Source organism: Uranotaenia lowii, chromosome 3 (genome assembly GCF_029784155.1).
Source record: "Uranotaenia lowii strain MFRU-FL chromosome 3, ASM2978415v1, whole genome shotgun sequence".
NCBI classification, from domain to species: Eukaryota; Metazoa; Arthropoda; class Insecta; order Diptera; family Culicidae; genus Uranotaenia; species Uranotaenia lowii.
Genome location: NC_073693.1, coordinates 27610908 through 27626182, shown reverse-complemented (window position 1 = coordinate 27626182; position 15275 = coordinate 27610908). Strand labels below are relative to the sequence as shown.

Here is a 15275-nt window from a genome sequence, read left to right as displayed (position 1 = left end):
AAGGTTGCTTACCCCTGTTCTAGAAGACAGTAAGTATTTTTGAAATGTGTCGTGGTTCTCGTTAACTTATTTTTACGTTTATTATACAAGTATATTATTATCCTATGCAGTCTTTTATACCATTTCTGATAAAAGTGTGAGTGTAGTTTTAAACCTTGTATTTTAGGCGTAAAAAGCCAGATTGTATATCAAATGGAAAGTTGTGATATAATTTACAAATAAAAAACGGGAATTTTCTTACAATTAGTAAAACATCTTTATTGAAATGATTTCAAATAATTAAAATTTTGTAGGCCTTACAGAACGGGATTCCGGTAGAACGTTGTGTGTTGTTAATACAATAAGGTTTAGGTAGCTAAAATTTCGATCGCTTATTTTTATTGCTCTCTGTTCTTGTTTCGTTTTTAAAAACTATTCACTACGCTTTACTAATTAAGAAACCATTCAGTTAATACCGTTTTCGTTTGATACTCTCTTTTTTCTTCTCTTTTCTTGTTACCGATTACACTGACATCTTTCATGACTTTTGGGTTGTTTGTTTGTTGAACCTACTAGATTGCTTCCATATTTACAACTCTAAAAAAAATTTAACAAATCAGTATGAGATTACCTTGTTCTCCTCTTTCGATTGTGAAAATTGCGTTTGTACGCAGGGTGTTTTAATACTCTTGAAACATTTGTCCTGTTCCTTCTTTCATCGACTGCTATTGAAACTTTTGCTCTTTTTTTCTCAGTTTGTTTGTGGTTTGATTAACTTAATAAAAATCATTCTTTTTTTTTTCTTCACAACAATTTACAATCACATCGTGAGCACATGTGCTGCTGCGCTAAGCACATCCTTCTTGCTGGCCTCTTTCTGGCTGCTTCCTCTCATTTAGACCGATCGTGGCTGGACAACTGAAAGTGAAGAAAAAATTAGACAGTTTTTCGAGTTAATTTTTATCTAGGAATTATGTACACTGGGGTGGCAAATGGGCATCTCCGATATTTGAAACAGAATATACAAATTATGTTATTTGGCTCCTAAAATCTGACAAAAATAACCAAATTGACAAAAATGACCAGAATGACCAAATGATCTAAATGACTAAACTAACAGAAATTAAAAAAAGGACCAAAAGGAACAAAATGACAATTTTTTTGTCATTTTGTTATTTTTGTCGTTTTAAAAAGACATACACCGTCTTAGCCGATTTAGGCTTTACAGACTGAATAAATGACATGGACAACTTAAGATTAACATTAAACACCCAGTACCGAGATGGGAATCGAACCCATGCCATCAGCGGACCAGCGATTACCGTCTTACCACGCTAACCACTTGACCACCGAGACGTACGTTTTGTCATTTTTGTCATTTTTGTCATTTTTGTCATTTTTGTCATTTTTGTCATTTTTGTCATTTTTGTCATTTTTGTCATTTTTGTCATTTTTGTCATTTTTGTCATTTTTGTCATTTTTGTCATTTTTGTCAGTTTGTCATTTTTGTCATTTTTGTAATTTTTGTCATTTTTGTCATTTTTGTCATTTTTGTCATTTTTGTCATTTTTGTCATTTTTGTCATTTTTGTCATTTTTGTCATTTTTGTCATTTTTGTCATTTTTGTCATTTTTGTCATTTTTGTCATTTTTGTCATTTTTGTCATTTTTGTCATTTTTGTCATTTTTGTCATTTTTGTCATTTTTGTCATTTTTGTCATTTTTGTCATTTTTGTCATTTTTGTCATTTTTGTCATTTTTGTCATTTTTGTCATTTTTGTCATTTTTGTCATTTTTGTCATTTTTGTCATTTTTGTCATTTTTGTCATTTTTGTCATTTTTGTCATTTTTGTCATTTTTGTCATTTTTGTCATTTTTGTCATTTTTGTCATTTTTGTCATTTTTGTCATTTTTGTCATTTTTGTCATTTTTGTCAGTTTGTCATTTTTGTCATTTTTGTAATTTTTGTCATTTTGTCATTTTGTCATTTTTGTCATTTTTGTCATTTTTGTCATTTTTGTCATTTTTGTCATTTTTGTCATTTTTGTCATTTTTGTCATTTTTGTCATTTTTGTCATTTTTGTCATTTTTGTCATTTTTGTCATTTTTGTCATTTTTGTCATTTTTGTCATTTTTGTCATTTTTGTCATTTTTGTCATTTTTGTCATTTTTGTCATTTTTGTCATTTTTGTCATTTTTGTCATTTTTGTCATTTTTGTCATTTTTGTCATTTTTGTCATTTTTGTCATTTTTGTCATTTTTGTCATTTTTGTCATTTTTGTCATTTTTGTCATTTTTGTCATTTTTGTCATTTTTGTCATTTTTGTCATTTTTGTCATTTTTGTCATTTTTGTCATTTTTGTCATTTTTGTCATTTTTGTCATTTTTGTCATTTTTGTCATTTTTGTCATTTTTGTCATTTTTGTCATTTTTGTCATTTTTGTCATTTTTGTCATTTTTGTCATTTTTGTCATTTTTGTCATTTTTGTCATTTTTGTCATTTTTGTCATTTTTGTCATTTTTGTCATTTTTGTCATTTTTGTCATTTTTGTCATTTTTGTCATTTTTGTCATTTTTGTCATTTTTGTCATTTTTGTCATTATTGTCACTTTTGTCATTTTTATCATTTTATTCATTTTTGACATTTTTTTATTTTTGTCATTTTTGTCATTTTTGTCATTTTTGTCATTTTTGTCATTTTTGTCATTTTTGTCATTTTTGTCATTTTTGTCATTTTTGTCATTTTTGTCATTTTTGTCATTTTTGTCATTTTTGTCATTTTTGTCATTTTTGTCATTTTTGTCATTTTTGTCATTTTTGTCATTTTTGTCATTTTTGTCATTTTTGTCATTTTTGTCATTTTTGTCATTTTTGCCATTTTTGTCATTTTTGTCATTTTTGTCATTTTTGTCATTTTTGTCATTTTTGTCATTTTTGTCATTTTTGTCATTTTTGTCATTTTTGTCATTTTTGTCATTTTTGTCATTTTTGTCATTTTTGTCATTTTTGTCATTTTTGTCATTTTTGTCATTTTTGTCATTTTTGTCATTTTTGTCATTTTTGTCATTTTTGTCATTTTTGTCATTTTTGTCATTTTTGTCATTTTTGTCATTTTTGTCATTTTTGTCATTTTTGTCATTTTTGTCATTTTTGTCATTTTTGTCATTTTTGTCATTTTTGTCATTTTTGTCATTTTTGTCATTTTTGTCATTTTTGTCATTTTTGTCATTTTTATCATTTTTATCATTTTTATCATTTTTATCATTTTTGTAATTTTTGTCATTTTTGTCATTTTTGTCATTTTTGTCATTTTTGTCATTTTTGTCATTTTTGTCATTTTTGTCATTTTTGTCATTTTTGTCATTTTTGTCATTTTTGTCATTTTTGTCATTTTTGTCATTTTTGTCATTTTTGTCATTTTTGTCATTTTTGTCATTTTTGTCATTTTTGTCATTTTTGTCATTTTTGTCATTTTTGTCATTTTTGTCATTTTTGCCATTTTTGTCATTTTTGTCATTTTTGTCATTTTTGTCATTTTTGTCATTTTTGTCATTTTTGTCATTTTTGTCATTTTTGTCATTTTTGTCATTTTTGTCATTTTTGTCATTTTTGTCATTTTTGTCATTTTTGTCATTTTTGTCATTTTTGTCATTTTTGTCATTTTTATCATTTTTATCATTTTTGTCATTTTTGTAATTTTTGTCATTTTTGTCATTTTTGTCATTTTTGTCATTTTTGTCATTTTTGTCATTTTTGTCATTTTTGTCATTTTTTTTCATTTTTGTCATTTTTGTCATTTTTGTCATTTTTGTCATTTTTGTCATTTTTGTCATTTTTGTCATTTTTGTCATTTTTGTCATTTTTGTCATTTTTGTCATTTTTGTCATTTTTGTCATTTCTGTCATTTTTGTCATATTTGTCATTTTTGTCTTTTTTGTCATTTTTGTCACTTTTGTCATTTTTATCATTTTTGACATTTTTTTATTTTTGTCATTTTTGTCATTTTTGTCATTTTTGTCATTTTTGTCATTTTTGTCATTTTTGTCATTTTTGTCATTTTTGTCATTTTTGTCATTTTTGTCATTTTTGTCATTTTTGTCATTTTTGTCATTTTTGTCATTTTTGTCATTTTTGTCATTTTTGTCATTTTTGTCATATTTGTCATTTTTGTCTTTTTTGTCATTTTTGTCAATTTGTCATTTTTATCATTTTATTCATTTTTGTCATTTTTGTCATTTTTGTCATTTTTGTCATTTTTGTCATTTTTGTCATTTTTGTCATTTTTGTCAGTTTGTCATTTTTGTCATTTTTGTAATTTTTGTCATTTTTTCATTTTGTCATTTTGTCATTTTTGTCATTTTTTGTCATTTTTGTCATTTTTGTCATTTTTGTCATTTTTGTCATTTTTGTCATTTTTGTCATTTTTGTCATTTTTGTCATTTTTGTCATTTTTGTCATTTTTGTCATTTTTGTCATTTTTGTCATTTTTGTCATTTTTGTCATTTTTGTCATTTTTGTCATTTTTGTCATTTTTGTCATTTTTGTCATTTTTGTCATTTTTGTCATTTTTGTCAGTTTGTCATTTTTGTCATTTTTGTAATTTTTGTCATTTTTTCATTTTGTCATTTTGTCATTTTTGTCATTTTTTGTCATTTTTGTCATTTTTGTCATTTTTGTCATTTTTGTCATTTTTGTCATTTTTGTCATTTTTGTCATTTTTGTCATTTTTGTCATTTTTGTCATTTTTGTCATTTTTGTCATTTTTGTCATTTTTGTCATTTTTGTCATTTTTGTCATTTTTGTCATTTTTGTCATTTTTGTCATTTTTGTCATTTTTGTCATTTTTGTCATTTTTGTCATTTTTGTCATTTTTGTCATTTTTGTCATTTTTGTCATTTTTGTCATTTTTGTCATTTTTGTCATTTTTGTCATTTTTGTCATTTTTGTCATTTTTGTCATTTTTGTCATTTTTGTCATTTTTGTCATTTTTGTCATTTTTGTCATTTTTGTCATTTTTGTCATTTTTGTCATTTTTGTCATTTTTGTCATTTTTGTCATTTTTGTCATTTTTGTCATATTTGTCATTTTTGTCTTTTTTGTCATTTTTGTCACTTTTGTCATTTTTATCATTTTATTCATTTTTGACATTTTTTTATTTTTGTCATTTTTGTCATTTTTGTCATTTTTGTCATTTTTGTCATTTTTGTCATTTTTGTCATTTTTGTCATTTTTGTCATTTTTGTCATTTTTGTCATTTTTGTCATTTTTGTCATTTTTGTCATTTTTGTCATTTTTGTCATTTTTGTCATTTTTGTCATTTTTGTCATATTTGTCATTTTTGTCTTTTTTGTCATTTTTGTCACTTTTGTCATTTTTATCATTTTATTCATTTTTGTCATTTTTGTCATTTTTGTCATTTTTGTCATTTTTGTCATTTTTGTCATTTTTGTCATTTTTGTCATTTTTTTCATTTTTGTCATTTTTGTCATTTTTGTCATTTTTGTCATTTTTGTCATTTTTGTCATTTTTGTCATTTTTGTCATTTTTGTCATTTTTGTCATTTTTGTCATTTTTGTCATTTTTGTCATTTTTGTCATTTTTGTCATTTTTGTCATTTTTGTCATTTTTGTCATTTTTGTCATTTTTGTCATTTTTGTCATTTTTGTCATTTTTGTCATTTTTGTCATTTTTGTCATTTTTGTCATTTTTGTCATTTTTGTCAGTTTTGTCATTTTTGTCATTTTTGTCATTTTTGTCATTTTTGTCATTTTTGTCATTTTTGTCATTTTTGTCATTTTTGTCATTTTTGTCATTTTTGTCATTTTTGTCATTTTTGTCATTTTTGTCATTTTTGTCATTTTTGTCATTTTTGTCATTTTTGTCATTTTTGTCATTTTTGTCATTTTTGTCATTTTTGTCATTTTTGTCATTTTTGTCATTTTTGTCTTTTTTGTCATTTTTGTCATTTTTGTCATTTTTGTCATTTTTGTCATTTTTGTCATTTTTGTCATTTTTGTCATTTTTGTAATTTTTGTCATTTTTGCCATTTTTGTCATTTTTGTCATTTTTGTCATTTTTGTCATTTATGTCATTTTTGTCATTTTTGTCATTTTGTCATTTTTGCCATTTTTGCCATTTTTGTCATTTTTGTCATTTTTGTCATTTTTGTCATTTTTGTCATTTTTGTCATTTTTGTCATTTTTGTCATTTTTGTCAGTTTTGTCATTTTTGTCATTTTTGTCATTTTTGTCATTTTTGTCATTTTTGTCATTTTTGTCATTTTTGTCATTTTTGTCATTTTTGTCATTTTTGTCATTTTTGTCATTTTTGTCATTTTTGTCATTTTTGTCATTTTTGTCATTTTTGTCATTTTTGTCATTTTTGTCATTTTTGTCATTTTTGTCATTTTTGTCATTTTTGTCATTTTTGTCATTTTTGTCATTTTTGTCATTTTTGTCATTTTTGTCATTTTTGTCATTTTTGTCATTTTTGTCATTTTTGTCATTTTTGTCATTTTTGTCATTTTTGTCATTTTTGTCATTTTTGTCATTTTTGTCATTTTTGTCATTTTTGTCATTTTTGTCATTTTTGTCATTTTTGTCATTTTTGTCATTTTTGTCATTTTTGTCATTTTTGTCATTTTTGTCATTTTTGTCATTTTTGTCTTTTTTGTCATTTTTGTCACTTTTGTCATTTTTATCATTTTATTCATTTTTGACATTTTTTTTATTTTTGTCATTTTTGTCATTTTTGTCATTTTTGTCATTTTTGTCATTTTTGTCATTTTTGTCATTTTTGTCATTTTTGTCATTTTTGTCATTTTTGTCATTTTTGTCATATTTGTCATTTTTGTCTTTTTTGTCATTTTTGTCACTTTTGTCATTTTTATCATTTTATTCATTTTTGACATTTTTTTATTTTTGTCATTTTTGTCATTTTTGTCATTTTTGTCATTTTTGTCATTTTTGTCATTTTTGTCATTTTTGTCATTTTTGTCATTTTTGTCATTTTTGTCATTTTTGTCATTTTTGTCATTTTTGTCATTTTTGTCATTTTTGTCATTTTTGTCATTTTTGTCATTTTTGTCATTTTTGTCATTTTTGTCATTTTTGCCATTTTTGTCATTTTTGTCATTTTTGTCATTTTTGTCATTTTTGTCATTTTTGTCATTTTTGTCATTTTTGTCATTTTTGTCATTTTTGTCATTTTTGTCATTTTTGTCATTTTTGTCATTTTTGTCATTTTTGTCATTTTTGTCATTTTTGTCATTTTTGTCATTTTTGTCATTTTTGTCATTTTTGTCATTTTTGTCATTTTTGTCATTTTTGTCATTTTTGTCATTTTTGTCATTTTGTCATTTTTGTCATTTTTGTCATTTTTGTCATTTTGTCATTTTTGTCATTTTTGTCATTTTTGTCATTTTTGTCATTTTTGTCATTTTTGTCATTTTTGTCATTTTTGTCATTTTTGTCATTTTTTTCATTTTTGTCATTTTTGTCATTTTTGTCATTTTTGTCATTTTTGTCATTTTTGTCATTTTTGTCATTTTTGTCATTTTTGTCATTTATGTCATTTTTGTCATTTTTGTCATTTTTGTCATTTTTGTCATTTTTGTCATTTTTGTCATTTTTGTCATTTTTGTCATTTTTGTCAGTTTTGTCATTTTTGTCATTTTTGTCATTTTTGTCATTTTTGTCATTTTTGTCATTTTTGTCATTTTTGTCATTTTTGTCATTTTTGTCATTTTTGTCATTTTTGTCATTTTTGTCATTTTTGTCATTTTTGTCATATTTGTCATTTTTGTCTTTTATGTCATTTTTGTCACTTTTGTCATTTTTATCATTTTATTCATTTTTGACATTTTTTTATTTTTGTCATTTTTGTCATTTTTGTCATTTTTGTCAGTTTTGTCATTTTTGTCATTTTTGTCATTTTTGTCATTTTTGTCATTTTTGTCATTTTTGTCATTTTTGTCATTTTTGTCATTTTTGTCATTTTTGTCATTTTTGTCATTTTTGCCATTTTTGTCATTTTTGTCATTTATGTCATTTTTGTCATTTTTGTCATTTTGTCATTTTTGCCATTTTTGCCATTTTTGTCATTTTTGTCATTTTTGTCATTTTTTTCATATTTGTCATTTTTGTCATTTTTGTCATTTTTGTCATTTTTGTCATTTTTGTCATTTTTGTCATTTTTGTCATTTTTGTCATTTTTGTCATTTTTGTCATTTTTGTCATTTTTGTCATTTTTGTCATTTTTGTCATTTTTGTCATTTTTGTCATTTTTGTCATTTTTGTCATTTTTGTCATTTTTGTCATTTTTGTCATTTTTTTTTTCTTTTTTTTCATTTTTGTCATTTTCTTCTTGATGCACCTCACAGAAAGTACTTACAGTGTCGGCGTTCGGGTTCCTCGTCCGAAATCTGGACGCTGGATTCCACCACCTTGCCGGGCAGATTGATCGGGTTGACCAGGGAGCGGGCATACTGGGATCGTCCCATGGGCAGGATCTGCGATTCAACAAGGGCTGGGTTCTGGGGAGGGGCCGCCATGGCTTCATCCTGAGCTTCCTGGGTTTGTGGTGGGCGGGGTGGCTGCTGTTCCTGGAGTTCCCGTTCCTCGGAATGCTGCGAGGCGGGTTCCTGAGCAGGGGTTGTCCGGTACGAATCGGATTCCTCGTCGCTTTCGTCCGAATCGGTCATCTCGCCGATCAGTTGCTTTAGATGTTCAGTAAACTTCTGGGCGGTGATTTCGTGGATGTCCTTCAGTTCATCGGCCGAGAGTCCCAGCTTCTGAGCGACCATTTCCTGGGGGATTTCACGGATTTGGACTTCCGGTTGTTCCGGGTTTCCGCGAAGGATTTGCGGGGGCAGGAAGGAACGGATGGCTTCTGGGATTGGGATACGTTGGAATTGGATGCGAACTTCGGCACGTGGTGGTTGCATCTGTTGGGGGAAAGTTTGCTGGGGCTGTTCCGATTGTTGCAGAGATTGGGGGGTCATCATGGGTTGGGGAGGAGCCTGGAAGTTAGGGCGGAGCATTGGGGTTTCCTGGTGGGGAGCTTGCATCATCTGGGCTGGGATTGGGATTTGCTGTCGGTGGCTCATCAGCGGGATCGGGAAGATTGGTCGGTGCATTTGGCGGATGATGGTCTGCGGGGGCATCTGTTGCGGAAGATGAGTGATCGGACCGAACGAGCGAACTGGTGGGATGGGAATCAGGACCTGGCGGACGGGCTCGGCATTTTCGTTCCTGAAAAAAATGTACATTTATCAGTTAGATTAAAAAAGCTAACTAAAAATGTTAATAAAAACAATAGGTTTTTCGCCGAAAACCTATTTTAAGATTTTTCTTGAAATTTAAGGCTGAATATCGAATATCGACCTTTTCAACTATTCGGCCAAACCAATATTCGGCCGAACATTTGTTTAAGTTTTCTATTGAGTTTGTTTTAGATTCAAAAGTGATAATTTCATTTTTCATCTATTACTTCCCTTATTACCCTCATGTTTTTGAATCGATTATTTTCAACCAATCAGATCATCTTTAAATAAGCGTCTATTTGATTTTCAAAAATGTCACCAATAGATTTAAGGACAGATGACTTTTCGCTTCTAGGACTTTTAAAACTAAAGAGATTGGTTTCCAGTGAACTCTGGGACAAAACATGTCAACACAGTTGCCAAGCTATTTGAAATTTCTTGTTCGATATCGAATTAAACGAATGTCGAATTTTAGTAAGATGTCTTCAAAATAGTTGTCAAAAAAGATCTTTAACCAACCAAACCACAGGTTTGTGAATTTGTAAATAAAAATAAGGAAAATCTGAAAGAATCTAGGCATTATTCTCAAACATACATGAGGAAACAGAAGAAAAAATACTCGAAATATAAAAATTTCATCGAATTAGTGTTAAAATTGTATCTAAAGGCTAAACAAAAATGTATGTTCATTTTTAAATTTACTCTAAAAAATCGTGTTTATACGCAAAATATAAAAATTTCAAAAAGAAATTTGAGTTTATAATTTGATGAAGAAATTTATCTGAATAAACTCGGGTATAATTCGGAAAGTTTTAAAGTGGCCTGGCCATCCATGTCATATTTTATTTTCTCGAATTCTTTATTAGATCTATGGGCAAGCCTAGATATTTCAAGAAAATCTGGAATAAACGATGAACAAAGTATAAGCTATCTATAGTGAAATATACCCGGATACACCAAAGAAGTTTACTGAAACCATAAGTTTTTGATAGATTTTGTGGCTTTTTCAAAATTACTTTTGGATCTTTTATAAATTATCCAACATCAGTTGAAAAATTTAACGGTTTAGCGGTTTTCGGCGCCGAATATTTGGTACATCTCTACTTTAAATTAACATTAATCGAAAAAATTTGACGTAAATTTCTGCTCTGACGCCGAACACTCGTTTGATTTTCAATTAATTTTTTTTTTTCATTATCATCATAAAAAAGACAATTTTGGTTACACTAACGGACCTGGTTTGCTTTGCTGCACCTTCTAAAAAAAATTTTAAAATTATTCAAATTTCAATTTATTCGTTCATCAATATAAATTAAGTTTCGATATATTTACAATAAAAGCTGCAACTTGAAATTAGTATTGCAATATGTACAAGAAGATGCAAGAAGATTAAATTTTCTGAAATGAGTGTTTTTCAAAATGTGACGAAAAGTTTGTTTTTCATTGTACTCAATATGTAATAAGGAATAAGTTTATATTTGTCTCTTCCCCCTCCAATGAAGGGATGGACCTCGAATTAAATCATCATAGAAATATTTCTTGTATTTAAACACTTTCTCCACCTAAATTTCTTCCATCTGCTCAATTATTTAAAAAATTGTATGGGAGACCTCAACCCCCTTTTCACCTTCCCAGTGGAAGGAGGATGGGCTTCGAAACATCGTAGGAACATTTGTTGCAGCTGAATATCTTCCTTTGCCGAATTTAGTTTCATTTGTATGATTAGTTTTCGAATTATGTGAAAAATGGACAGGAGACCCCCTCTACCCTTCGTGTCTCCCCAATGAAAGTAAGGAGGGGTCCCAAAAAATCATAGAGACATTTCTCGTAATCAAATATCCACCCTTGTCAAATTTGGTTCCATTCGCTTGATTAGTTTTCGAATTGTGCAAAAAATTGTATGGAAGTATTCCTAGCCCCTTTCTATTACCACGGTGGAAGAAGGGAGGGGTGTCCAGCCATCCTTGAAATATTTTTCCTTTTTAATTCTTATTGTATTTGAATACTTCCCCCTTCTGAATTTCTTTTCATCTGCTCGATAATTCAGAAAAAATGTATGGGAGACCCCATCCCCCTTTTCATCTCCGCAGTGGAAAGAGGGATGGGTTTCAAAACATCGTAGAAATATTTCTCGTACGTATGATTAGTTTTCAAATTGTGCAAAAAAAAAATGTTCAAGAGACCTCCTCCTCCTGGAAGAAGAGAGGGGTAATCATAGACACATTTCTCGTACTCAAATAACCACCCAAGTCAAATTTGGTTCCTTTTTCTTGATAAGTTTTCGAATTGTGCAAAAAACTGTATGTGAGTTCCTATCGATTTCTACGGTATGAGAGTACCCCACTATCTATGTCTACAATGGAAGAAGGGAGTGGTCTCAATCCATCCTTGAGATATTCTTCTTACCCAAATACCCACGCATGCCAAATTTGGTTGCATTTGTTTGATTAGATCTAGAGATATTCAAAATGATGTCTTCTATTTTCTTGCTTATTATTTAGTGACCAAATCGCTCCAGAGTAAATTCCTCAGCGCTAACACTCATGTGGAACTAGGTCAGGCAAATAGAAATTTTGTTGCAGCATTTTTGCAGAGCACTACCGGTAGTGTACCGGTGCACCACCAAACGAAAACGAATTCTCTATTAATCAGATCAATTTGACATTTAAGCGCCTTTTTTGTTTTTTTTTTCTTCTGTTTTCCATCCTTGGATGTGGAAGACGGTGAAATCTATAGAGGTGTGAGATGATAACCTAGCCAATATGTTACGTACGTTACGCACAGTGCGAACACATGTTTCTTTTGTTTATGAGACCCCCTTTCCCTCTCTTAGAGAACTAGGGTAACGGACCAATTTTGGACCGCTTTGGGAAGTGGCTATGTTATTTTCTGAAATAAAAAAGTATATGTTACAATTTTTGGCTGCTTTATCCGTTTATTACGAAGATCAAGGCTTTTTCTATCGAAACATATCGACGTCTGTGGCAAAGTAACAATATTTAAGCCTTAAAATCTCGTTTCTTCGATGATTACTCTGGTTGGTATTTTGGACCACCAGGTTTCTATTTTGGACCACCCTCTGGACCTATTTTGGACCACCCAATCAGTTTTTTTTTAAATTTTGCCATATTTACTAAAGCAATTGATGCGCGATTATGCGAATAATTCAGATAATCTTCTCCTTTCTTATTCTTGTAGTCAAGTTCTGTTTGTTATTGATCACGTTAATTCATTCCTGAACTAACTTTCTTCAAATTTTCTCCAGCCTCTGTTTAGGTACACTTGTTTGTTGAATATTTGAGCTCCAACTGTCTGTTTTTTTTTCTACAATTTCTTATGCTTCAAAACAGAAATTTTCGATAAGAACAGAGTAAAAACAGAAAAAAAAACTCATTACATAGTGTGTTTCAAATGTTTTGAAAATTCCGACAGGGAACTGCAATCTCGACGAAATTTGTTCTGCAGTGTTCAATACTGGCCATTTCGCTTATCTTTAGGATAAATTTTTAGAACGCAAATCTCCTTCAGCCGACCCAATGATAAGTTAAGAAAGTCAGACATCATAAACTCCGCGACATCGATTGATGCATTTTGACCCCCAAAACCTTAGTGGATTTGGGTTGCTTCGGTTCTGTAGAATACATAAATTCAAAAAAGAAAAAAATATGCGAGAATTATGCGATTTTTAAACCATCTAAGGCCAGATTTTTTTTTCTGAAAAATTCACAAAAGTTTAGTTTTATCTCTGAAACAAATTTTGATCTACGAAAAAAAAAATTATCGTTGGAGTTAATTCTTCAACAGTTTTTTTTTCATCAAAAATTGTACAACCACAGGGGCTGAAAAACAAGATTTTAAGTGCTTTTTCGCTTGGAATTTTTACACATTTCAATAATTTTTTCAAAAGTTTTGAAACGCGTTAATATTATCTCATTGCTATAGTTGAATATATTATTAAATACAATTGTTCTGCTATTAACTGAGATATTCCAACTGTTACAAATATTAAACTCAGTTACATATTTGCCGATTGTTGTGGTTTTTTATAAACCCTTCCTTTCGACGGGATTTATATTTCGTCTCTTCTACCCAACCAAGTACAAATTTTTTTTCTTGAAAATCAACCCTGTATGGTTGTAATTTTAGTCCAAACTGACAATAATTTTTCATGAAGCATAAAAATAAAATGATTCAATGAAAGTGGGTGCATGTAAAGTTTTTCCATGTTTTAAAACTCTTTTAAACTGTAGCTTTTGACAACTGTTTAACGATTAACGTGGTTTAAAGCATAGTGCACAAAAAGTAAGTTAAAACATTATTGATTGGCTTGGTTTTATGCTGATTGAAGTGAACCCCGTCTAAAAGCGGGTTTGGGCTTTAGCGAGTTGATTAAATAAAAAAAATGAAAAAAATTCAAATTTTATTTATAATAAGCGGTTGAAACAGTGTGTATTATACTTTTCGTATCCTCGTACAACGTTTTATTACGTTCATGAACATTTAACAGCAATTTAATACTCAGGTTATGTTGGGTGGTCCAAAATAAGTCCCTAAGGAATTAATTGGGACCTATTTTCGACATGGGAAAAATTGCTATTAAAACAATTTTTTTTGGTTCTTCGGGCTTGCAAACTAGTTTTCAAGTGTTTTACCATAGCTGTTAACATGTTTGTAGTTGTTAAACTCATCACAGCTAGGAAGAAAACTTCTTGGAAGTTGACTCCAATAATGGCATGTCCTCCTGAAATGGGCTTGATTTGGCCCAACTGTGAGAAATCAAAACTTTATTTTGAATTTTCCATCCCTTATCAGTTTATTTAAATGGAATCTTAGTTATGATAAGAATCATAAGAAGTAGCTTTAACCATATTTGTTCAATATTTTCATGTTTAACATGATTTATGAGTAAAATATTGGAGAAACCCGCCGTCCAAAATATGTACCCGGTCCAAAATAAGTCTGTAATCCTATATTAGGAACCTTCCAAGGCATCCCACCTGTCAAGTCTCAACTTTAAAATCTAAGTAGAGACTAATACAGTTCATGATCTGGTTGATATTTTCCGAGATGTCAAATTTGAAGGAAAAAGTGTTTCTTCTCTTTAAAACCGCAATCTTAGAAAGGCAAATAAAAGTAGCCCAATTTGCTATTTGTTATAACTCTAATAACTGGAAACCTATCCAACATAAATTTAAGTGTTTTCAAATACCTAGTTGCGGCTTAAACTAAAAAAAAATGTCATTTAGTTTGAGATAAAGCATACCTTACCAAATAAATATACCCATATCAGGAAGACATACCATTATTGGAGTCAACTTTTTAGATGTTTTCTGCATAGCTATGATTAATTTAACAACTACAAATATGCTCACAGCCATGAAAAAACACTTTAAAACGAGTTTTGAAGCTAGAAAGAACAACAAAAAAAAGTGTTCGAATAGTAATTTGACCCATGTCGAAAAAAAGTCCTGCTCAATTCCAAAGGGACTTGCTTTGGACCACTTACCCAAGCTTATGTATTAAAACTGCTGTTGAATGTTCATGAACCATATAAAAAGTGGCCCGTCGATATGAAATAAACGGTGCACACTTTTTCAATCGCTTATTTATTAGAAATAAAATTTTGAATTATGACATAATTTTATTGAATCAACCCTCTAAATCAGGAATGAGCAACGCGCGGCCCTCGAGACATGTTTGTGCGGGCCGCGAAGCTTTTCTGAAATGGAATTTTAATTGTTAATCATCATAAAATACTGGTCCATAGCAAAACAAAAAAAGGAATGTCAGTTGTTGATCCAATATGCATTTCACTTTTTAGAAGTTGCATCATCCTGATTGATAACAGTTTAACGATAAAATATTATTTTTTTTTTTAAGGATTTATTTTCTCGTAATTATTTAACTACTATTCTGATTCAATTCTCCGAAAGCGGAACGGGAGAGCAATAAACAATTTGAAAGGCTACAGATGATCACAGGCATTTCTAAGCCCGTTAACGAGACCTTATTTTTTTTCGCTTCAAAGAAAAATA

The 15275-nt window shown here is 29.3% G+C and overlaps 1 protein-coding gene across 1 annotated transcript; it reads right to left on the bottom strand.

Moving 5' to 3' along the window:
* Nucleotides 1-232: 232 nt before the first annotated feature.
* Nucleotides 233-9261, bottom strand: LOC129756930 (uncharacterized). The gene is made up of 2 exons (XM_055753998.1): nt 8370-9261; nt 233-897 (listed from the first exon to the last, which is right to left on the bottom strand). Exons 1-2 carry the CDS (start codon nt 9244-9246, stop codon nt 875-877), a joined length of 900 nt encoding a protein of 299 aa, XP_055609973.1. The 5' UTR covers nt 9247-9261; the 3' UTR covers nt 233-874.
* Between the last annotated feature and the right edge of the window lie 6014 nt (nt 9262-15275).